Source organism: Penicillium lagena (genome assembly GCF_028827675.1).
Source record: "Penicillium lagena strain IBT 129212 chromosome Unknown utg000006l_segment0_segment0, whole genome shotgun sequence".
Taxonomy (NCBI): domain Eukaryota; kingdom Fungi; phylum Ascomycota; class Eurotiomycetes; order Eurotiales; family Aspergillaceae; genus Penicillium; species Penicillium lagena.
In genome coordinates this window covers 1,492,041-1,513,541 of record NW_026623227.1, presented here as the reverse complement: position 1 = coordinate 1,513,541, position 21,501 = coordinate 1,492,041, and the positions used below count along the sequence as shown (strand labels likewise).

General features: G+C 55.3%; 5 protein-coding genes across 5 annotated transcripts; 1 reads left to right on the top strand and 4 right to left on the bottom strand.

Moving 5' to 3' along the window:
* Nucleotides 1-350: 350 nt before the first annotated feature.
* Nucleotides 351-12,067, bottom strand: N7510_008739 (uncharacterized protein; the record flags this gene model as incomplete). The annotated part of the gene is made up of 2 exons (XM_056980664.1): nt 351-1,874; nt 1,952-12,067. The coding sequence occupies 2 exons, from the start codon at nt 12,065-12,067 to the stop codon at nt 351-353; spliced, it is 11,640 nt and encodes a 3,879-aa protein (XP_056830873.1).
* Nucleotides 12,068-12,309: 242 nt separating this feature from the next.
* N7510_008738 (uncharacterized protein) lies at nt 12,310-17,001 on the bottom strand (the record flags this gene model as incomplete). The annotated part of the gene is made up of 1 exon (XM_056980663.1): nt 12,310-17,001. The coding sequence occupies one exon, from the start codon at nt 16,999-17,001 to the stop codon at nt 12,310-12,312; it is 4,692 nt and encodes a 1,563-aa protein (XP_056830872.1).
* Nucleotides 17,002-17,815: 814 nt separating this feature from the next.
* Nucleotides 17,816-19,472, top strand: N7510_008737 (C6 zinc finger domain protein; the record flags this gene model as incomplete). The annotated part of the gene is made up of 3 exons (XM_056980662.1): nt 17,816-17,919; nt 18,019-19,374; nt 19,433-19,472. 3 exons carry the CDS (start codon nt 17,816-17,818, stop codon nt 19,470-19,472), a joined length of 1,500 nt encoding a protein of 499 aa, XP_056830871.1.
* A 171-nt stretch (nt 19,473-19,643) lies between these two features.
* On the bottom strand, nt 19,644-20,740 carry N7510_008736 (short chain dehydrogenase/reductase family protein; the record flags this gene model as incomplete). Its single annotated transcript, XM_056980661.1, has 2 exons — nt 19,644-20,647; nt 20,704-20,740. The coding sequence occupies 2 exons, from the start codon at nt 20,738-20,740 to the stop codon at nt 19,644-19,646; spliced, it is 1,041 nt and encodes a 346-aa protein (XP_056830870.1).
* A 271-nt stretch (nt 20,741-21,011) lies between these two features.
* N7510_008735 (uncharacterized protein) lies at nt 21,012-21,293 on the bottom strand (the record flags this gene model as incomplete). Its single annotated transcript, XM_056980660.1, has 1 exon — nt 21,012-21,293. The coding sequence occupies one exon, from the start codon at nt 21,291-21,293 to the stop codon at nt 21,012-21,014; it is 282 nt and encodes a 93-aa protein (XP_056830869.1).
* Between the last annotated feature and the right edge of the window lie 208 nt (nt 21,294-21,501).

Below are 21,501 nucleotides of genomic sequence, written 5' to 3'. Positions count from 1 at the left end.
AAACCAGTAACGACGATTAAAGGTCTGACGGGAGGATGAAAGGGATGGGTGAAATTCGGCCCATCGAGATGTTCCAGCGCAGTCCATTGCCCGAAACGGATGGCTGAGGTCAGCGACTAGACCAACTACAGGGAAAGACAGAAGTATATAAAAAATATCTATTACATTGCTATGCCGGAATTACAGGTCATTACTCATCAGACATCAAGGAAATACAAGAACAGTGAAACAATAGAAAAGAAAAAGACCAAAACTCCAAGATGGGACGCCGGCATGCCATATCCTATCGCCATTCAACCAGAGAAACAGAGGAGCCCAGATGGGAGCAATCATGGTTGGAGTGTGACGCCTCAGATCATATTGCTTGTGTCCATCATCGAAGGTGCGACGCTGTACACGGACTTGGAAGCATCCATGGACATGCGGTCTCCGCTGAGCATGCGCACCACCTTCTTGTCCTTGCCCGGGCGGGCCACCAGGACTTGGGCCGGACAGACGACAACCTCATCGTCGCCCTCGCCGACGTCGTTGCCCTTCTTGACCACGAGAGGGAAGAGCACAATGCGCACGACAGCTTGCTGGTTCTCCAGATCTTCATTGGAGGTGGTCTGGCCGCTGCGTTCGTTCATCAGTGACGCATTAAAATAAACCTGCCGTGCCAGATCACCATTGGTATCGTACTCTGGCTGGAGCGGCGGTAGCATAATAAATTCCGCCAGCTGGGTGCGCATCTCCAGAGACAGGTTGACGGCGACCCGAAGCACCTTGCGAAGAGAGTCCAGCAGTTGCGACTCGGCGTGCGACGGGGGCGGCAGGACACGCGCCAGTGTGTCAAAGATCTCGAGGACGACTGCCTCGGTGTCATTTTCGCGCTGGGAGGCAAAGGCCGGGCGTCGGGAGAGGAGCGTCAGGGTAGTGGCGCGCCAGCGATGGACGGCACGACGCGGTCCAACTTCCACGAGTTGTTTCTCCAGCGACTTGAGCTTCTGGCGCTGTTCCCGGTCCATGCCAAACAGGTACCGAGTGAAGACATACTCCCACACCATGGTCATGATCACCGACATGAAGATGTCGCGGCGACGAACGCGGTCCGACAGATAGGCATCGGCGTCAGAGCCATCGAGAAGGGCGTTGTCAAACCGGTCGGCGATCTTCTCATCGTTTAGTTCGGCTAGAGTGCGGCAGCGACGGTGATCGGAGTGCTTGGAGAAGCGCAACACCCATTGTTGCACATGGCCACACAGCTTCTGGCATGCAGCGTCAAAGTAGTCCTCGTCTCGGAAGACGAGAGCGTTATCATGTAGTGACGCAGCGATTTGTTGCTGCAGTTCCTTCACCTTATCGCGAGCCTCTTCCAATTCTTCGCGCAGTCGTCGCAGTTCGGTATCCTTTTGCGCGAGGGCGGATTCAATCTCCTGCCGGACTCGGTCGTCCATCTGTGACGACAGATCGTTATGTTGTGATCGGAGATCGTCCAATTCGCGTGTCGACGACTCGCGGACTTTGTTGACTTCGTCCGCATGGGCGGCGGCGAGGGCAGCATTGGAGGCTGTCAACCCCTCATTCTCCTGGGTCAGGCGGGACATTTCCCTCTGCAGCCAGTCCACCGAGGTCTTGAGCTGCTCGACTTCGGCCTCCTTGTCCCGCAGATCAGCGCCGCGAGTGTTGAGAGCCTGGTCGCTCTTGCGCCGAGCGACGCTGGCATTGCGCAGCCGATCCTCGGCTTCATCACGGGCGGCGATGAGGAGACGGTTCTCAGAGATGAGTTGGTCGAGGCGGGATTCGAGGGTTTGGAGGTGTTGCATGCTGCGGCGGCGGTGGACGCTGGGCGGTCGGCTGGGCGACCGCGGGGAGCTGGGGGTTTCGCCCCATCCCTCCTAAGGCAAGTCAGTAAACAAACAAACAAACAAACCAAAAAACAACAACAACAACAACAACAACAACAACTTACATAGACATCGGTCATAGTGCGCAGGGGACGCTTGCCCTTGTCGTTGACGGGATCGTAGGAGGAAGAAGAAGGCAGAGCGTCGGGATCGAGATCGGGGGGAGGCTGGGGATCTAGCGCCCGACTAGCGCCATTACTGCGGGTGTGACGCAGGCTCCTGTTGCTGCCGCTGGGTCGCAGCTCTGGCGGGTGCTGCAACTCGGGGCTCTTGTGTTTTTGTTTCTTCTCGTGCTCCGGCGTCGGCCATCTCTCTCGGCCGTGTGCAGTGTCTGTAAATTGGCGCACGGGAGTCTGTGGTCGCGGCAGGACATGTTCGGGCTTGATCTCCAGACGGGGCGTCCTGCGAGTGCCTGTGGTTGCGTGCCCGCCGTCCGCTGGGTCTTGTTCCGCGATGGGATCCAGCGGAGTCCGGGGCCGCTCAGCGTCGATTGGGCCTCCAAAAAGAGACCGCGGCGGCGACGGTTTTCGCTCAGCTTGCAGCGCTGCCTCTTCCAGACTCCATGTCCGGGGAGTGTGCTGGTGCCGTCCATGGATGACAGATGGAGTTCGACGGATTCCACAATGCGAATCGTCGGCCGCCAAATGTGCTTGAGATGGCAGGGAATGCCTAGGCGATGCCGAGTCGATCTCCGTCCGAGTAGAAGGTGAAGAGCTGAAAAGCAACGACGATCGCTCCTTGGTAGCTGATTGAGGCGCAGGTGGCGGCGATGATGCAGCCAGCGATCTCGCAAAAGCCGGGAGATCTGGATCAGTAGGTGATTCTTCCTCCGTAGCAGTTGTAGGTTGCTCTGTTGGGGTTGTAGGCTCATACTCCAGCTCCCGTTCACCGCTTGATGGTAGTTCGTCGCCGGGAATGTCGATATTGTCTTTGGATTCAGAGATCGCGGTGGGTGCTTCTATCTCACGACTGGCTTCCGGGTCCGCTACAGTCTCTACCAGAGTATCATCTGATGGCGGTCCGGATGAGGTTGCCAGGAGGGGCCGTCGAAAGCCACTGCGCTCCAAGCCGGGGAAGAGATTAGCAAGCTTGCTTCCCTTGGCAGCTGTCGATTTTGCAGGTGCTTCGAGCTCGATGTCCTTGGGGGTTGTTGTTCCTGGAGCAGGCTCCGGAATGGACTCGGCCACTGTTTGCTCGGGTTCTTCTTCCATGGCTTCTTGCTGTTGTGACTTGCGTTTGTTCTTCTTCGCCTTCTTCTTGTCCTTCTTGCTCAGAGGCATTGACCAAGCCTCTGCCATAAAACCATCATCTGGTCCATCCTCGGTCTCTTTCACAGCGGCCGGGACCGCAGCTTCATCAAACCCTCCAATAATCTCCGCGTCCTGCGAAAGCGTCACCGGCTCAGATTCAGGAGGCTGATCCGGCGATTGCGCCGAGTTTTCAACATTGCCCTTCTCCCACTCAATCGTAGGCCAATCATCTTCATCCGCACGTGTTTCTTTCGCTTTTTCCATCTCTGTCGCAATTAAATCCTTCTCTTCTTGGACAGGCACGGTTGTTGCCGGCTCGTTCACTTCTGTGTCGGCCGCCAGCTCCCATTCCAAGGCTTGGGCTGCTTTCTTGGCCTTTTTAGCCTGCTTCTTCGATGCCTTCCGGGAAAGCGGCACCTCCCATTCGTCTTGAACAGGCTCAGTAACTGTTGCTGTCGGCTCTAGATCAACCGGCTCCATTGTAGATTCCGGCCGCGCTGGAGGCTGAGCATCATCTGTAGACTCTAGCTGCTCTACTTGAGGTTCTGGCGCCGGAATTGCTGTTTCAAGCTCTGCGGGTGTATCAACTGGAGGCTCTTCGTATTCCTGGACCGGCGTGTCTTCCGTAGCGCCTCTCTTCTTCAACTTCTTCTTCTCCTTTTTCGACAGTTTTCTCGAAGGAGGCGCGGGCACTTTGGGCTCACGAGGTCGGTCTTCGAACATATCTTCAGCCACCTCCAAGTCGGCCGCCTTCTCAAGGACCTGGCCCCGCAGTCGAGATTCAGCCTCTTCATCCTTCTCGTATTGTTGCTCGGGGGTAAGTTGCAGGTCCTGGGTTTCTTCAATGGCGCTCTGCTCAGGAGTCTCAAAGGCGCGATCTTGACCCTCGGCCTGAGGAGAGTGAGGGGTGTCAAATGGGTCTAACGAGACAAAGGCCTGGTCTTCTTCAGCGCTTTGTGGTTGGGTCTCTTTTGGTATAACAGCAGATTCCTCCACTGTAGGAGCAGAATCATCTTCCAGGTGCTCAGGTTCAGGCTCGGGGACAACTTCTGTTGATGTTTCCGTGGTAAAAAGCTCAATCCCAGGAGCTGGTTCCTGTGCAGATTGTTCGATAGACTCCGTAGGAGCAACGGCAGGCTCTGAAGGTTCAGGCTCAGGAAAATCAGATGGATCTTCGGTGAAAGCAGTAAAGTCTGTAGGTTTCCGCTTTGCTTGTTTCTTTGCCTTCTGCCTCTCTTTCTTGGATAGCTTGCGGGTAGGGAGTTCCACAGGTACGGTTTCTTCCGAGAGCTGCTCTGGAGTGGGCTCCTGCTCTGGAGCTTCTTGTTTGCGGGCCTCCAGATTTATTGTAGCCTCCTCGTTAGTTTCTCCAGTCGAGAGTGCTGCCAGGTCTTCAAATTCCTTCGAAACAGGTTCCGGTCGAGGCTCTGCTGGGATTTTGGAAGACTGTTCTTGCTCCAAAGCTTGCTTTGCCACATTGTCAGCGGGCTGTCCAGAAACAGCGGTTGGCTCATCCATTGACTCGACGGGATTGTCATCTTGAGTAGCAAATTCGACGGCCATGGCAGCAGCTGCAGCTGCAGCGGCGGCCGCCTTCTTTTTATTTTTCTTGCTCTTCTTGCTGGTGAAGGCTGGCCACTCTTCCTCGGGCTCCACCATAGGCTCATCCGAAGTTTGCTCCGTGGCTGCTGTTTCTGCAGGTGGAACGTCTGCCGTGGTATCCCGGGTTATGGGCATAAGAGACTCTTCTGCTTCATCTGTGTGGGCTTCTGCGGATGGTGTATCAACTAAACCGTCTTTTACTACAGCGCTTTCTGCAGTCTCTTGCTCTGCAATGTCTCCTGGCTGCTCACCAGTATCTTTGAGGACATCCTCGGCTGTCTCAGCTGCGACATCAGCAGGTCCAACAACAGGCTGGTCTTCCAATGTCTCGTCTGCAGTCGGTTGGCTCTCTGCAGCTTCGGCATTGGACACAGAGACCTCAGGAGTCTCGGCTACTGGTTGCTCTTGGGCCCGGAGGTCGGCATCTGCTTCTTGAGCAAGTAAAGCTTCACGTTGCTTTTTCTCTTCCTTCTTGCTCTTCTTTCTTGACAGAGATGCCGCTTCGAAACCTTCGGAATCGACCGCAGGCGTCTCAAATGTTATCATCTTTTCGCTGGGTTCAGCTTCGGATGGTTGAGAAACAGGTTCGTCGTTCAGGTCTTTGGCTTGCTCTGCTGGAGTGTCTTCGAGGGTTGATTCACTCTCAACTTCGGGAACTGTTTGTTCGGCTTCAGTGTCGGTGGAAGGCGGAATTTCAGACTGGTCTTTGCCGTTGACTGCAGAAAGTTCGGGTTCAGGAGGCGGGATTTGCTCTTCAACCTGGACTTGTTGCTTCTGCTTCTTCTTCTTATCCTTCTTCTTTTGCTTCTTCGATGAATTGGACTGCCATGCCTCTTCTTCTGCGGGCGCGGGCGCTTCTTCAACATTCACTCCAGCGAATTGTTCTTGAGTCTGCCCGGCAGACAGCTCGTCCTGTTCAATCGGATCATTGGCACCGACCGTCTCAACGGTGGCAGAAGTCTCAGCCGTCCCAGCCTCAGCCTCCTTCTCGAATACAGGATCCTGCACATTCTCCTTATCCTCAAAGCCTTCTCTCTCGGGTTCAACATCCTGACTATCCTCTGCAATCTTGGTTGACGATTCCTGTTCTAGAACCACTGATTCAACACCTCGCTCCTCCTGAACAAAATCCTTCTCCGTCTCCTTTGACTCAACGCCACGCTCAAGCACGGGCTGGGTATAATAATCTGAAGGAAGACCCTCCGGCTGCAACTGCTCTACCTGCGAAAAGACAAACTCATCAGTCGAAGCCAAATCATTTGCCGGCGCGTCGTGCGTGTCTATGTCGCAGGACTGTTGTTCTTTACCGTCGTCATCTTCCGCTGGCGAGGGTGCCGTCACGGGTGCAGAGGTTTCCATGGTGTCCATTTCAGCGAGAGGAGAAACTTCTGTGGCGTCTTGGGTGACGTCGGCAGGAGTGCTTTCTGTCAGGACCGATTCCGGGGTCGGTTCGTCTGTGGGAGCATCAGAAGTTGTGTCGTCGGCATCGAGAATCTTGGACCGTCGCTTCTTGTCTTTCTTTTTTGCCTTGCGACGTTCTTTGGCTGACATTCCCACCTCTTCCTCGGGCTCCGTGGTGATTTGAGGAGGAGATGGCTCCGGCTCGGCCACCGTCTCAGTCTCACCAGCCGGCGGTTGAACGTCTGTTTCCTTGGTTTTGGACATTTCTGGAGTTCCAGCTGCTTCCGACTCAGGTTGTGCAGCTTCTTCGTCGGCAACTGCATCGGTGTCGATCTCCCTTGTCTCGAGCTGTTCGGGTTGAGAGTCCTCTTGAACAACGGGTTGCTCATCGCCAATATTTTTCTCAGCAGGAGCCTCCACCTCTGCATCAGCGCCTGCATCAACAGCCTTCGCATCATCTGCTGCGGGTGCGTCAAGACCAGATGCCTCAACGATCTCAGGCTTCGCAGTCTGCAGCGAATCGTCCTGAGCGTCGAGAATGTCCTGTTGTTCCTGCGTCGGTTCCGGGGCAGCAGGTTCCTCAGCATTCAAATCCACGGATTTCCCCTTCTTCTTTTCCTTTTTCTTCAGCTTGCGGCGCTCCTTGGCAGATAAAGCGACTTCTTCTTTCGGTTCCGTCGCTGAAGCAGCTTGGGACTCGGCCTCATCTGGAGTCTGTAATTGTTGATCAGGCGAGGTTAAGGAATCGGCAGCATCTTCCGGTTGTTCATTGCTTTCAGTGGGGACTCTTGGTGCGCTTTCCGCTTCAGTTTCCTCCACGTCCTTTGTGGCGTCAGCGGATGTAGCGATGTCAGATTCGGTGGCTGGGCTGGTTGCCAGCTGAAGAGGCTCTTCGGAAGAAGCAACCTCTGGGAGGGTTTCAGCGGTTTCAGTTAACTTGGTGAACGTTGGGGGAGCCTCTTCGGTCTTGGCTTCTTGTTCTTGTAGAGTGGGCTCAACCTCCTCGGTGATCTCTTTGTCTGCGACGAGCTCGGTTGCCTCCGTGCTCTCTGCTGCTGTTGCCTCTGTCTGCTGATCAGAGGGTTCTTCGACAGCCTTTGCTTCTTCCGACTGGGCATTCTCAACAGCGACGGACGGATCTTGTTCAGGTGGGGGCTGCTCAAACTGGGCGGCAGTGGTCTCGTCGTCCCAAGCGACAGACTTGCGCTTCTTCTTGTCTTTCTTCCTCTGCTTCTTGGAGACTGCAGGCTGGAAGTCCGCCTCCCCAAGTTCGGCTGCAGGTTCTTCGGGAGCGATATCCTGCTGTGTGCCGGACTCAGTCAATGGCTCTTCAGGTTGCTGGTCTTCCTGAGGCGAAACAACAACTTCCTCCAAGTGATTGGCAACTTCGGATTCAGTAAGAGACTCCTCCTTGTCAATGGACGCAGGCTCTTCTGTGATTTCAGTGGACGCAGGCCCAGTGGATCTTTCTTCCTCAACAGGAGCGGGTTGCGGCTCATCATCCAGAGAAAGTGATTGACGCTTCTTCTTATCCTTCTTCCTCTGCTTCTTAGATTTAGCAAATGAGACAGGCTGCAACTCTTCAACCTGTTCTGAGACTGCATTTTCCGACGGCTCAGGCGAAGCAGTAGCCACCTCTTCTACGGATTGGTCTTGCTCGGCTTCCGCAGGGGTGGCTGCATCCTCTGCGGGTTGATCAGATATCACCTTATCATCCGGAGCCATGACCTCGGCGGACGAGTCCAGGGTGGATTCCTTGATCGTGGGTGTATCGTCCGCAGGATCTTCTTGGCCGGTTTCTGTTGAAGCAAGAGCATAATCGGCGACTGGTGTCAGGATTTTACCTTTGCTCGGATCCTGAGCATCCGTACCTAGTTCAGACGCTCCGACCAAATCAAGTGCTGATTCTTCCACGGGAGCCTCTGGAGTAGCTTCTTCGGCGGGGTTGATGATATTTTGCGACTGCTCGTCCAGGCCGAGTTCACGGTCTGCCTCTACTAGTGTCGACTCGGTTGCGGTCATCTCCTCCGCCACCTTTGCCTCGTCAAATAGAGAAGGTTGTGCCTCGGCAGATGTCGTAGGCTCCATCTCAGCATTATTGTCGTCGATTGAAGCAGGCTTAGGTTCGGGTGCGGCCTGCTCATCCAGCTGCGTTGACTGCCGTTTTTGCTGCTGCTTCTTCTTCTCTTTCTTGGCTTTCTTCTTCTGGGCTGCAGTCAAAGGCACAGCTGGTTCTGGTGGCGGAGTCTCGGGTTCTTCCTGGACAGGCTCCGGTTCTGCTGGAGCAATTGAAGCATCCGTAGCAGATGATTCTTCATCCTTTTGCTGATTGATTTCAACAGATGGCTGGTTCTGCTGTTCTTCGGATGACACCTCTGCTGGAATAGCTATCTTGTCGGATGTATGGGGTGCAACCGCGGTCTCAGCAGCTCTCTCATATGCCGTAGTCGGTGTCTCAATCTCAGTCGCTGGTGCAGCATCGTCACTGGTCTGAGGAGATTCGGCAGACTCCAGATCAGGAACCTCAGCAGTCTGCTCATCTGCCGTAGTCGGTATCTCAATCTCAGTCGCAGGCGCAGCATCTTCACTGGTCTGAGGAGATTCGGCAGATTCCAGATCAGGGAGCTCAGCAGCTTGCTCATCTGCCGTAGTCGGTATCTCAATCTCAGTCGCAGGCGCAGCATCTTCACTGGTCTGAGGAGGTTCGGCAGACTCCGAATCAGGGACCTCAGCCTCAGGATCAACGGTAGAGGGCAGCTTGCTGGTGTCTGTAGTTTCGGTATCAGGCCGGGACACAGCTTCATCAGGCTTCTCACTGTCAGTAATTGAGCTAATACTTTGCTGTTGCTGTTGCTGCTTCTTTTTCGCCTTCTTGGCCTTCTTCTTCTGAGATGCTGTCATGAAAACCTCGGGCTCGGCAGGAGGATCTTCGGACTCTGCGGGCTCTGTTGGGGGCTCTTGAGGTTGCTCGCTCGAAATATCAGCCTCTGCCACCTCCGCTGCAGATTCCGGAAAATTGCTGGACGGTGCCTCATCTTCCTTCGGTTGCTCAGGCTCCAGAGACTCCTCATTCTTGGCTTCTTCAAGAGACGCCTCAACGGAGACATCCTCGACCGTCGGGGGGATATCCTTGGAGCTACTGGTAGGCTCAGCTTCAGCGTCGGGTACAGCAGAAGTAACATCCTCAGCGAGCTGCTCGGCGGGTTGGGGTTCAGTAGGCTTATCCTCGTCAGGAATAGAAGAGACACTTTGTTGCTTTTTCTTCTTCTGTTTCTCTTTCTTGGCCTTCTTTTTCTGTGCCGCGGTCAAGGGTGCTTCGACCTGGACCTCAGCCTCAACCTCCGTTTCAGGTTGCTCTTGAGGTGGAGGCTGCTCAAAAACGTCTCGAGAAGCTTCCTCGCTGCGGTCCACCGGCTCTGTAGAGGGCAGCACTTCTTCCGCAACAGCGCGGTCTGCAGAGTCCTGTTCTGAGATGGGAGCAGGCTCATCCGCAGCAGTCTCAGATGTTGACGTTAAATCCGTGACAGTAGGATCAACATCAGCCAGTGCCTCCGCCGCGCCAGTTGAAGAGGGTTCTGCAGGCTCAGCAGGAACCGATTTCTCAAGTTCCAGTTCCTCTACCGTTGGCTCAGGCTTGGGTTCGGGAGCAAGGGTAGGCTCGGATGGGACATCTATGTCATCGAAAGCGACGGATTTACGCTTCTTCTTGTCCTTCTTGCCTTTCCTTTTGGGCTGCGTTTCCCAAGCCTCCTCTGTCAGGGGCTCCTGCAGTTCGGTCGGAGTCTCCGTCCTCGCATCGGTGGACGCTTCTGGTGCAAGCTCTCGTGTTTCCGCAACCGGGAAGGGTTGCTCCTCGAAGGCTTCGTGGAAGTCATCCTCTTCGGTCTCGATATCTCCTTTGTCAGTCGAAGCGGTGTTGTCGTTAAGAGAAGGTGCGGAGATGGTATCATCCGATTTCTGTTCAGGCTCCGGAGTACTGTCAGCTTCGACAAAAGCTGCTCCAGCATAGTCGATCTCCCGTGTCTCAGGCACAACTGCCTCAAACAATGCAGGCTCGCCGGAAGGAACTGAATCCTGCGCTGCATGAACAGCCGGCTCAGGAATAATCTCATCCCGTGGATCTTCTGGAGAGATTTCCATGCCCTTTTCCTGTTGCAGCTCTTCGCCCTCCTTCGAAACAGGAGCATCCTCTGAATCCTCTGCAAGGGAGATACTCTTCGCCTTTTTCTTCTGTTTCTTCTTCTCCCGCTTGGCTTTCTTCGACAGACCAGCAGTATCCTCAGGCTGTTCCAGCGGCTCAACCGGAGTAGTCAGTGCAGCTTCTGGTGCAGTCTCGAGTTCATCGACATGAATCGGCTCCGCAGCTTGAGTGGGCTCACTCTCCAGAGCAAAGGAATCAAGGTCTCTGGATGTATCAGTGGGCTCGGTTTCGGCTTGAGAAGCAAGAGTCTCCTCCTTGTCGTTCGCGAGTGCGGGTAGAGTCTCCGTATCCCAGGAATCGGGCTCTAATTCTTCCACAACAGGAGCCGGTTCCTCTGCCACGGGTACAGATGCCGAAGGGGTCAAATCAACGCTCTGGCTGGCTTGACTCTTCTTGCCCTTCTTCTTCTTTTTCTTCTTGGAGGACTGCGTCGTGCCAACTTCGTCAGCGGCTGGTTCGGCAAACGAAACTGATGCGGGTTCAAGCTCCCGTTCAGTGGGCAAGGGCTCTTCAATCGCAGTGCCTGGCTCGCCTAGGGCTTCGTTGGTAGGTTCTTGATTATGGCGAGCCGTCTTGGACATAACTGCTACATCGACGATGTTGCCAAAATCATGGATCTTGCGGGCTTCAGGGGAAGAATCCTTCGGCAGTGCAGCTAACTCGGTACTGTCTTTGTCGTGGGAGGGAGATATCGGCTTCTCGCGCCCCTTCACAGCCGCCAGAACAGCCGCATCAACAAGGCCGCCAAACCCGGGTGCCTTTCCTAAATCAACACCGGGAAATGACTTATGTCCAACACTGCTCTCTTCCGATTCAGCCAAATCTCTGGTACCAGTGCCAACCATTGACCCCTCAGCCGAGGGAAGGGCCTCCAGAGTAGGCGAGGGAGGCAATTCATCAAGCACGCTCGGGTCCTGCAGAAGTTCAGACGGAGAATGGAACTCATACTTGGGCTTCTCTTTCTTCGCAGACAACGCAGCGGTAGCTTCTCCGAAACTCATCGCAGTTGGCGTTGTCTGCTGCGAATCAAGCAGATCCGGGTCGACTGCGTCATGGGCCTGATTGGCGGTGTCGATCGAGATGGCGAGGCCGGACAGGCGGCGGCGGTCCATAATCGAGTCGCCCAGGTCGGCGGGCTCCCAGCTTCTCATATCATCTTGTTCATTGAGAGATCGGAGGTCTTCGACTGATGGGGCGCGCGAAGAGCTCTTACTTGATGGGAGGGAAGGCAGGGGCTCTTCCGGCTCGGGTTCTGCCTTTGCTGAGCCGTGACGCTCGACGAGCCACAGTGGACGGAATTCACGCGAGTTGCGGAACTCTGTTGAGTTGGGTCGACGATGGCGTGGCTGATTTGGGGAGCTGGGAGACATGGGAGTCGGCGAGGTGGTAGGAACAACGCGCTGCAGCTTCGGAGAACTTGGTGGCCGACGGAAGTGCAACGGCACGGCTGTTGGCGACTCGGTGCTCGATCGTACCATGGATAGCCGGCGTGGCATAGGCGAGATGTCCTGCTCCTGCGCCATCTCAGGCGAGGCCGGGCTGCTGTGTGGTTGTGAGGCGAGCTCGCGCGTCGCTTCCTCTGCAGCAGGGGACATGGGACGGTCCTGAGGAAGATGTTCGAGGGCTGTTTCACCCAGCCCAAGACCTGCAGCGACCATGGCAGCCACCTCCATCGTTTCTTGGAGCCCCGAAGCACCACGTTCATCGCGCTCAGCCGCGGCTGGCATTTCGGGGCCTTGCCCTAAAAAAGGCTTCTTGTCGATATCGGCATCGTTATAGTCGAATGATTTCTCGTCCTGCTCATGGAGTAATACCAGAAGAAAACACTTAGTACAGATTCTTTTTTTGTTTGCGGGTGGACAAGTTGGACGCAGGCCATCGCGAATGAAAAACTATGTGCCAAAATAACAGTGTACAAAAGGTTCACAAGAAATCACAGAGAAAGAAACAAAAAAGGGAAATTCAAATGCTATACCTTCTCATAGTCCTGTTGGTCTCCCGACTCCATCGCCTCGTCATATCCATGTCGTCGATCTTTCTCGCGCTGCCTTTCCGATCTGTAGTCCTCCAGATCCACATAATCTTTAGTGCCCATGTCCTTGTCCGAAGCATCATACAGATCGTCTCCATCGCCGCTCTTGGAAGACCGCTTCTTGCGACGACTCTTCTCGCTGGATTCCTCAATCCGGGCAGGTGAAGAGGCAATTGAAGTTGCGTCGTCGATACCACTATCACGCTTAGAGCGCCGCTTTTTCTTTTTCTTACTTCCACCGTCATTGTCATCGACAGGAGGGGGCGTGGCAGTATCCTGGGTCAAGTCGACGGCTTCGCCGCTTCGCCGGGACTTCTTGGATTTTGTGGGAGTCTCGGGCTGTCCCGCAGGGGCGGAGTAGACAGATCGAGTGTCGTGCCGAGGGATGTCTTGGGAATCGTCCACATCAAACCCACCCGGCATGAAAAAGACATCGTCGTCGCTCGACTTAGCTTCTTTGCCATTTGTCTGCTCGGTTTCCCTGCTCTCAGCTTGTTCAGGCTTGGACATGGTAAATGCGTCCTCATCCTCAGATCCAGGGGGCGAAGTTCGCGTGTGGTAGGTTGGGTTATCAGTGACCATGGAAGGATCAAACCCAGCCGCTTCGGTTGCAGCGGCGACTGCTGCAGCAAACTCAATATCATCGCCATAGTCGGATTTGGTGTTGACATCGTTGGACATGCCCTTTGGCGAAGCGGCTTCCTGCTCAAGCGGATCCTGCTCGGAGGACGAAGGAATGTCGTACTCATAAGTCTGGTGGTCGCGCTGCTTGTTGCCATAGGACTTGTCCACAGGCTCAACAGTGGGGGAAGTCGCATCTCGAACAGATCCGCTAACACTGTGGGGAGGAGTGGGCTCAATGATGTTCAGTCGAGGTACGGGCCAAGGGAGCTGATCGCGGCCTTCGTAGGGTTCTCTTGTAGCCTCCAGTGCTTCGCGCTCGAATCGGTCGGCGGCGGGCTCGATCTCAACAATCATCGGCATCCCACCGGATGCATTGCGCGAGCTGTTGTCAGAACTGTGCCGCACCCCCTCGGGAGCGAAAAACTCCGCATAGTCCTCGTGTACGGGTGCAGGGCGAGGGGAGCGTTTTTTCCGTTCTTCCTTGTATTCAGACCTTGGCGAGCTCTCCTCGGGAACATCAGTCTTGGACACAATGGCCACCTCAGGCTCACTGTCGGAGACACGGCGTCGTTCAGCGCGGCGTTTCTCGCGGCGTTCATCGATTCGGCGCTGGCTGGCTTCAGAAGCTTCGTCATCATCAGCTTTGTGAGAGTAAATTGTGCTGACAGCAGCCGCGCCTGTGGCAGCTACCGCAGCGGCTTCAATCCAGGATGAAGAATCGCTCTCTCGATCCTTTCGGCGACGGGGTCTTTGGTCGGAATCCTGGCGAGACAGCTCGTCTTCCCGGTCAATCCATTGCTCTGATTCATTTTCGAACTCATCTCGACTCTTCCTTCCCCGGCGACGACGTTCTTGTACGATCTGCTCTTCGGTGAGGTCAAAAGAGACAGAAGCTTGGTCTTTGGTTGTTGACCGGCGCTTGAGGCTAGATGTAGAGCTCTTTTGCGTAGGGAGGACAGGCGAAGAGTCACGTCGGCGCAGAGGACCGATGGGGTCACGGTTAGTGTAAGCGACGTCTGGTGGAACCGCGGCGTCATCCCGCGGATACTGAAAGGTGGTGTCGTATCGATCGTAATCATTGGCAAAAATGGGAAGAACTGGAGGGGCACTGTATGCTGGAATCGTGTCGGGAAGGCTGCCTTGGGTGGTGTATACAGCCTGAGAAACTGGACTCACGGGCTGTGGTTGCTGAAGCGGGATGGGTCCGGGGCGAACGAGGGGTGTCTGGTCACCGGACATGACGGACGGAGACATCTTGGCAACATCAAAGCGAGAAGGATCGGAAGTTGGCACCGGATAGACCTGTTGAAGGCTTCCGGTACTGCTAGAAGCCTTGCTATCCTTCTTGCGAGCGACAGAAGCCAACGCAGCACTGCCCAGAGCACCAGCGCCAATTGCGAGGGCAGTATCTGCGGCACTTGACTTCTTCTCCTTCTTTTTCTTCTTGCTGCCCCATCTCCAACCCCATCCGCCGCTCGAATCAGAGCCAGACTCGGCACTACTTCCTCCGAATGCCAGGTTAGAGCTGACACTGGACGAAGACTGGTCCTCCGACTCGGCATCGATCCACCCGTCATCATTTGTAGCAGAAGAGGCAGAATGGCGCGAACGATGCTCCTTAGCTGCGAGAATTTGACCGGTACTCTTGCTACGGCCATGAGATGAGGCCGCCAGGGCGGTTGCCGTAGCACCCAGACCCAGCAGCGCAGCATCCACATCTTCGTTCTTCTTGCCTTTCTTCTTGGATTTCGGAGACTTGGACTTCTTTGCAAAGCCGGAGCCAAAGGCGAGATCATCATCAAGCGAGGAGGATGACGAAATGTTGAAAGAAAAGAACCCCCTGCGCTTCTTGGGTCGTCGAGTCTTGCGGTTCTCGGATGATGCGGTGAAGAACGAGCCAATACCGCCACCAACGGACTTGCGTGAAACGTCGAGGAAAGATGAATCGGATGAAGACTCTTTTCGGTGGTGGGATCTGCCAGCAGGAGATTGGCTGCGGTTTCGCTGGCGCGACTTAGCAACGGCCAATGCAGCCGACCCTACTGCCGCGCCCAAGGCTGCCTCCTTCACAAACGAGTGGTGGCCGGATCGAGACGAGGACCTGGACCGTGATCTGGTTCGGCGGGAACGCTCAACGTAAGCTGTTTGTTTAGTGTCGGAGTGATGACCTCTTGCCGGACTGCGAGCGGAACGACGAACAACTCCGCGCGATGTGTAGCTGGCATCCGATTGGCGTTCGCCGTGGTAGGAAGCCGGACGATCGTCAGAGGCTCGGTTGGGGCGGACGCTGTAGGAATCCTCAAAGTCCTTGCCCGTAAAAAGTGATTTTGCCGCATAACCAGCAAGCATGCCTGGCAGCCATGAGGAAGAAGATTTCTTAGACTTCTTGCGCCGGCGACTCTCGTCTTCAGAAGACTGGTAACGGCTGAGTTTGTTTACCCTCGACGAGCTGCCGGTACTGTAGCGGTCGGCAGAATGGCGATGGTGGCGGTGATAGTGGTGCTTGCGAGGCGCATCAAGAGACGTTGTGCCTGGGTCAAAGCAGTACTTGCAAACACCGATCGTCTGGGTATAATCCTCAAATCTTCCGACGCCATATGGGTCCCGCCAGAAATCCACAAGTCGCCCCAGAGGGCCACGCTGTCGTTGTTGAAATCCGAGTGAGCCGGCTCCGTAAGGATATCCGCCGCTGGGGCCAGGGGGGCCATATGGTGTACCGCCTTGAGATGATTCCTCATAGTTCTGATATGTGTACTGCGAGGAGTGCGCCGGGCTTGACGAGTGATTGTGGTGACCCATCATGTAACCCGCAGCGGCACCAGCAGCTGCTAGACCAATGCCAGGGCCGATGCTCTGGGAGTGGCCAAGGGGAGGCTTGCTCGAACTTGTCATAGCCGGCTGCGAATATGAGGTGGTTTGTGGCACAGATGTCATGGAGGAAGATCCTGTCTCATGATGGGAGAGCAGCTCGGTGCCAACACCGTATGCGGCCACCCCGGCAGCTCCCGCAGCAATTGCACTTGATGACGAAGGCTTGCTTGGTTTTGACGGCTTACTTGGTTTCGAAGGCTTCGAGGCCGTCGGTGGCTTGGAAGAAGAAGTTGGTTGCGGCTGGACTTGTGATTCCGATTCATCAACTTCAGCGGCATAATATGCCGCAGCTGCGCCAACTTGGCCAACGCTGCTCGGTTCGGGAGGGGGATTCGCCGAGGACGATGCAGACTGCAAATGCGCTTGGTTGTTGGGGATCACTGCAGGAGGCGTTGGCCTGACACCCGGCTGCTCAGCGACCGACTGTCCTTGATCGCCATAGTAGTCTGCAGCAGCGCCGGCAGGGTTGGAAAGATACGGCTCCGCGATCGTGCTGGGGAATTGACCAGGGAACTGCTGTTGTACATGCGGATCGTATGGTGCCGGTGAGGAGCCATTGCCAGGAGTCGAAGGCATGCCATTGTCGTATTGCATGGGGAATTGCGAGAATCCTGGCGCCGCGATGTCGGCGGCAAACTGGGCGCTGGGAACGCTGGAGGGCATGGAGGTGGATGGCCCATAGGGATCTCCAGACTTGGTGCGACGGCGCTCACGACGATCGCGCTTTTCATCCCGGTCTTTCTCGTTATCTCCCTTGGCTGAATCTTCCGTTGAGCGCCGGCTCTTCCGTCTCTCTCTTTCGCGACTGGCGGATCGGTCACGGTCGCGCCGGTGGGAGCTCTTGCTGTCGCGATCACTGTCTCTGCGCTTGGGGGTTCGGTCGATGATAACGGAATCGGAAGCGTCAATGGATTCAGGTTCGGCCGTCACGTACGTCGATGCAACCGAGTCGCCGGCGGCGCTGGGCTCGTAAGCCGACAGATCGCCCAAGCCGCGGTCACGGTCGTCACCCCGTGAGGATTTGCGGCTGGACTTTGAGTCGGTCCTGCGACGGCTGCTGCCCTTGGAGGAGCCGGAGCTGCGAACGTCCGAAGTGGACGCCGACTTGCCCCCGCCCATCAGGGCTTTGAACATGGTTCACGGGCGATGAATTACAGGAATGCCCTGACAGCACAGGCCACCATGTGGGAGGAGGGGAAGAATGTGGTGTTGAGTATCACCAGTGGTGGGTAATAATGGGGTAGAGGATGAGGGTATAGTTAGGAAATCTTCTGCTTGTTATTGTTGTTTTGGGGCTGGGGAAAAGTAAACAAGCCGAGCCGTGGATCCTCGTGGAGACGAACGAACCGCTCTAGTCGGCACTAAGCGATTCAGCTGGCTCGGGGCTTGGCGGGTGAGATGGAAGAGATGCGACAAATGGGAAAAGGGAAAAAAAATGAAAGAGAAGTCCGTCGGTAGTGAATTAACACAAGAGAAAAGAACCGAGCGAGATGGGCGAATCGAATCGACATCAGTCGGTGAAGTGGCCTGGCCCGCTCGAAAATCACGGGGCTGGGACGCGGGAGGTTAACCTGGATGTGTACCTGAGGGATGGTTATACTGCTTGGGTCCTTCTGTATTCTTCGCATAGTCTGCCTCTTATTGGAAGCACCATAATCTTCGGGATCTAATTCTCCCGCGGCTTGTAGATATTGCCTTCGGCTCATTAGACAACGATGCCACGGCTGAAGTGCTTGTTTGATGCCTCAGGCAATACTTTTCGTCCAACATAGAACGGCTGGATCACATGATGCTCTCAAAAAAACACATGATGATGTGAGCCTTTCCAAGCTGCACCCTTTGGAAGCTTCGCTTATCGCCCGCAATGCAAAGCTAGAGGTCCTGCCGAGCAGGGATATCGGTTGAAACACTTTCGCTGATTACCACACGATGCGCCCTCCATGAACGCATGGCTCCTAAGCCCTGGAATGCCGCCAATATGTCTCCATCAGCCCTTGTGACGACTAGCTCACTCCGTCCTCCGAGATCAAAACTAGGATGCAAGACTTGCAAGTAGGTGTCCTTTTCACGTCAAAGGGAGCAAAAATTAAGCTCGTTCAGGATTCGAAGAGTTAAGTGCGGAGAAGAGAAGCCAAGCTGTCTTCGATGCAGCAACACTGGCCGCAAGTGCGAATACGAAGGCACAACAATCTCCCCCAAACCCGCCAGCCCGCTTTCATTATCGCCAAACACAGTATGGCGAGAACGCCGTGCCTTTGCTTACTATTTTGAGGAGGCCGCACCGTCCGTGGGCGGCGACCTGGACGTTGATTTCTGGCGCACCATCGTCCCGCAGGTTTGTCGGAGCGAACCCGCCGTGTGGGATGCCATCAACTCCATTTCTGCTCTGTTTGAGAGTCCCGAGCCATTCCCGGATATCGCCTTCGTACGCCAGGGAGATCACTGCACGCTCAATCAAAACCACCGGGACGCCATTGGCTGGTATTCGCGCTCGGTGTCTGCCATTCGTCAACGCATTGAGCGCGGTGACGTCGACATTTTTGTTGGGCTGGTCAGCTGTGTGCTCTTTATCTGTATTGAAGCCCTCCAGGGAGGTGTAGAGGAGGCATTGCAGCTTTATGGTCAGGGCGTGCATCTCATTCACACTTTGCGCGCTCAGGCATCTGCCGGCGTCGTGTCAGCTGCTCACGCTTTCTTGGTTGAGGATACAATTGTTCCGATCTTCATCCGTCTAGGAGCAATCGCCCCCACCATTTCCAGCAACCCAGTGCGCACGTTGCTGTTGGACACTGAGGAGACATATGAGTTTGTCTCTCTCAAGTCCGCTCGGGACGCCATGGTCCTCCTCGGCACAGAAGCCCAGCTCTTTCAACGCACCTGTGTCAAATATATACGAAAATCTCATGTCTCTCACGTGTCCCCAGAATTGGAAGCTCAACAGATAGCCCTGTCAACCAGGCTAAGGAAATGGCACACTGCCTTTACAGACTTGATGGGGTCTCTTGGCACGAAATACGTTTTATCACCGCAACAGATTGGCACCGGTGCCCTTCTTGTCGCTTATCACGAAACACTGCTTGTCCTGCTCGCGACCTGCGTAACGTCGCGATCAGAGATCCTAACTGACGCCTATCTCCCAAACTTCCAAACTATAATTGAGCAGTCCCGGATCGCTCTTGACGCTTCGGCGCGATCAGACGGCACACAACCACCATTTACGTTTGATGCCAGCGTCGCCGGTCCGCTTTGGTTCACCTGTCTCAGATGCCGCGATCCCGGCTTCCGACGCACAGCACTAGCCCTGCTGCGTCGAACGCCGCACGTGCACGGGTTCTACAAGAACACGCACGCGACAACCTTTATCGAAAAGATGGTGGTGGTAGAAAAGACGTTGGCGGTGAAGGCCGTGCAAGGAACGGCCAATTCCGGGACAGTGGAATCATCCAACACACCCATCCCAGAAGAGGCACGCCTTGGACCCGTCACTGTCTTTCGAGCCCGAGACGGGTTTCCCCCGGAACAACCGAGGAAGAGATTGCGAAGTGGAGTCACAACCAGGATCAAGCGTTTTTGCGATTCTCGCGGAACAAGCACGATCCGGCTAGCGATACTTGGCAGCTGGTCCATGAATACATTTCCATTGATCTTTGATCAGAGTATAGAGAGGCGGTGTATATATCCCATACTCCTTTTATGAATGGCACAACGAAACAGATAAATATAATTACTATGACCAAACCAAGGTATACTACCATGTACGCTTCCAAGCAACACAATCAAGACGCCCGCATCAGCTTCTCCAACCTGCAGCGCAGCGAATGCTGCCACCAGAGCGGGTCACCGCGCAGACGCTTCCCCAGGTAACCCCCGACAATAGGGACAGCAATATGGCCGCTCTGGCCCGTGAGCACCTGCTTGACCAGCTCATCGGCGACGGTCTGCGGGTGCAGCAGCGGGGACATCCAGGTATCCTCGGGAGTGAGGTCATTGATCAGGGGCGTTTTGACAAAGCCCTGCGTGAGAAGGACGGTGCGCACACGAGGGGCCTGGTAGCGGGTCACCAGCTCGGTGGCAAGTCCCTCGTGGAATGCAACCGCGGCGGCCTTGGAGGCGGAGTAGTCGACCATGTTGGCGGTGACGGCGTATGCGGCCTGCGAGGCGACGGTCACCACCATGCCGTGGTTGTTGGCGATCATGTCCGGCAGGAACTCCTGCGCCAGCCAGTAGTGCGAGAGGGTGTTGACGTCGAACATTTTGCGGGTGATGGCCTCGGTGGTGCCGAGGATGGTCTTGGCCGTGAGGATGCCGGCGTTGTTGATCAGGACGGTCGGCTTGCCGAAGGAGCCGCGGATTGCATTAGCCACCTCTGCGATGTTGGCGGTGGATGTGATGTCGCATTCGTAGAAGCGCACGCTGTTGGGGAGGGTTTCGGTCGGCGGCGTGATGTCCAGGATGGCTACCTTGATGCCGCGCTCACCCAGCAGTTTCGCGACCCGGAATCCGATACCGCCACTCCCGCCGGTCAGAACGACCACTTCGCGGTCCCAGTTGTAGTAGTCCTTGACCCCGTTGTTCACGGCGCGGCGGTCCATCCAGGCCCCGAGCCGGCGGACGACAGCCAGGAAGGCGAACGTCTTGAGGGCCTTGAGCAATTGCGGGCGCGACTCGAGAAGCTCACGACCCTTGGTTGTGTACTGGGCTAGTACCAGCAATGGCACCACCTTCCAGGGGCTGAGCACGGTGCGGTTGACGAGTTTGACTACCACATCGGCAGTGAAGCCTGCAAATATTCAAGGTGAGCGAAACTCGTAAAACTGGGAGGACGAGCAGCCATACCTTCCCTCGAGAACCATTTCTTTGCCTCTGGAGCCATATTCAGCAGCTAAAAAAATTGTATGGTTGAAGATGTCAGCGAAGGAAGCGAGTCTCAACGTCATCATATAACCCCCTGATATCCAAGCCCTAACATGAGCTACAATGCGGGGAAGCCGAGGTCCGCCCGGTGCACTTCGTTCTACATTATTCCTTATGCTGAGCTGACCTTATCTAACTCGTCGGTTAGACTCTCTTCTCATTGAACGGAGTTAGGCAGATAATAATGTACAGATGGTAGACGCAGCAATGATAACACCAAGCCAAGCCCCTTAATCATGGAATGCGTAAATCCGAACGACCGCAATAATCGTCCCAATAATGCCGCCGATGAGCAGCCCAAGCGCAAAATACCCAAAGAAATACTTCAACACCCTCGTCTTTGACCCGTATTTCCACTCATGTGCATTTGCCGCGAAGGACCAGTTCATCTCTTGGTGGGTAGGCCGGACATATTGCCCCTCCTCCGCATCCTTCATATTTGTATTGTAGTCCTTGGCGTTGGAGGAAGGGATAGATCCCTGGTCATACGGCTTTTGGGCCTGTGGGTCCATGTTGTGTTGGTTGTGCGAGTGATGGTTTGTTGTCGGGTTCGTGCTTGACGGCCGGGGATGGGCGACCGGTGGTTTGTTGTTGACTAGTCTGGTCTGTAGGATGGATAACAGGAGGCTGGCAAATGTGTTGCTTTAGATTTTGTGATGCTCAAGCTGAAGGAACTGGTCTGTCCTAGTCTGTTCTCTTCTGTCGCTGCTTCTCAGGGAA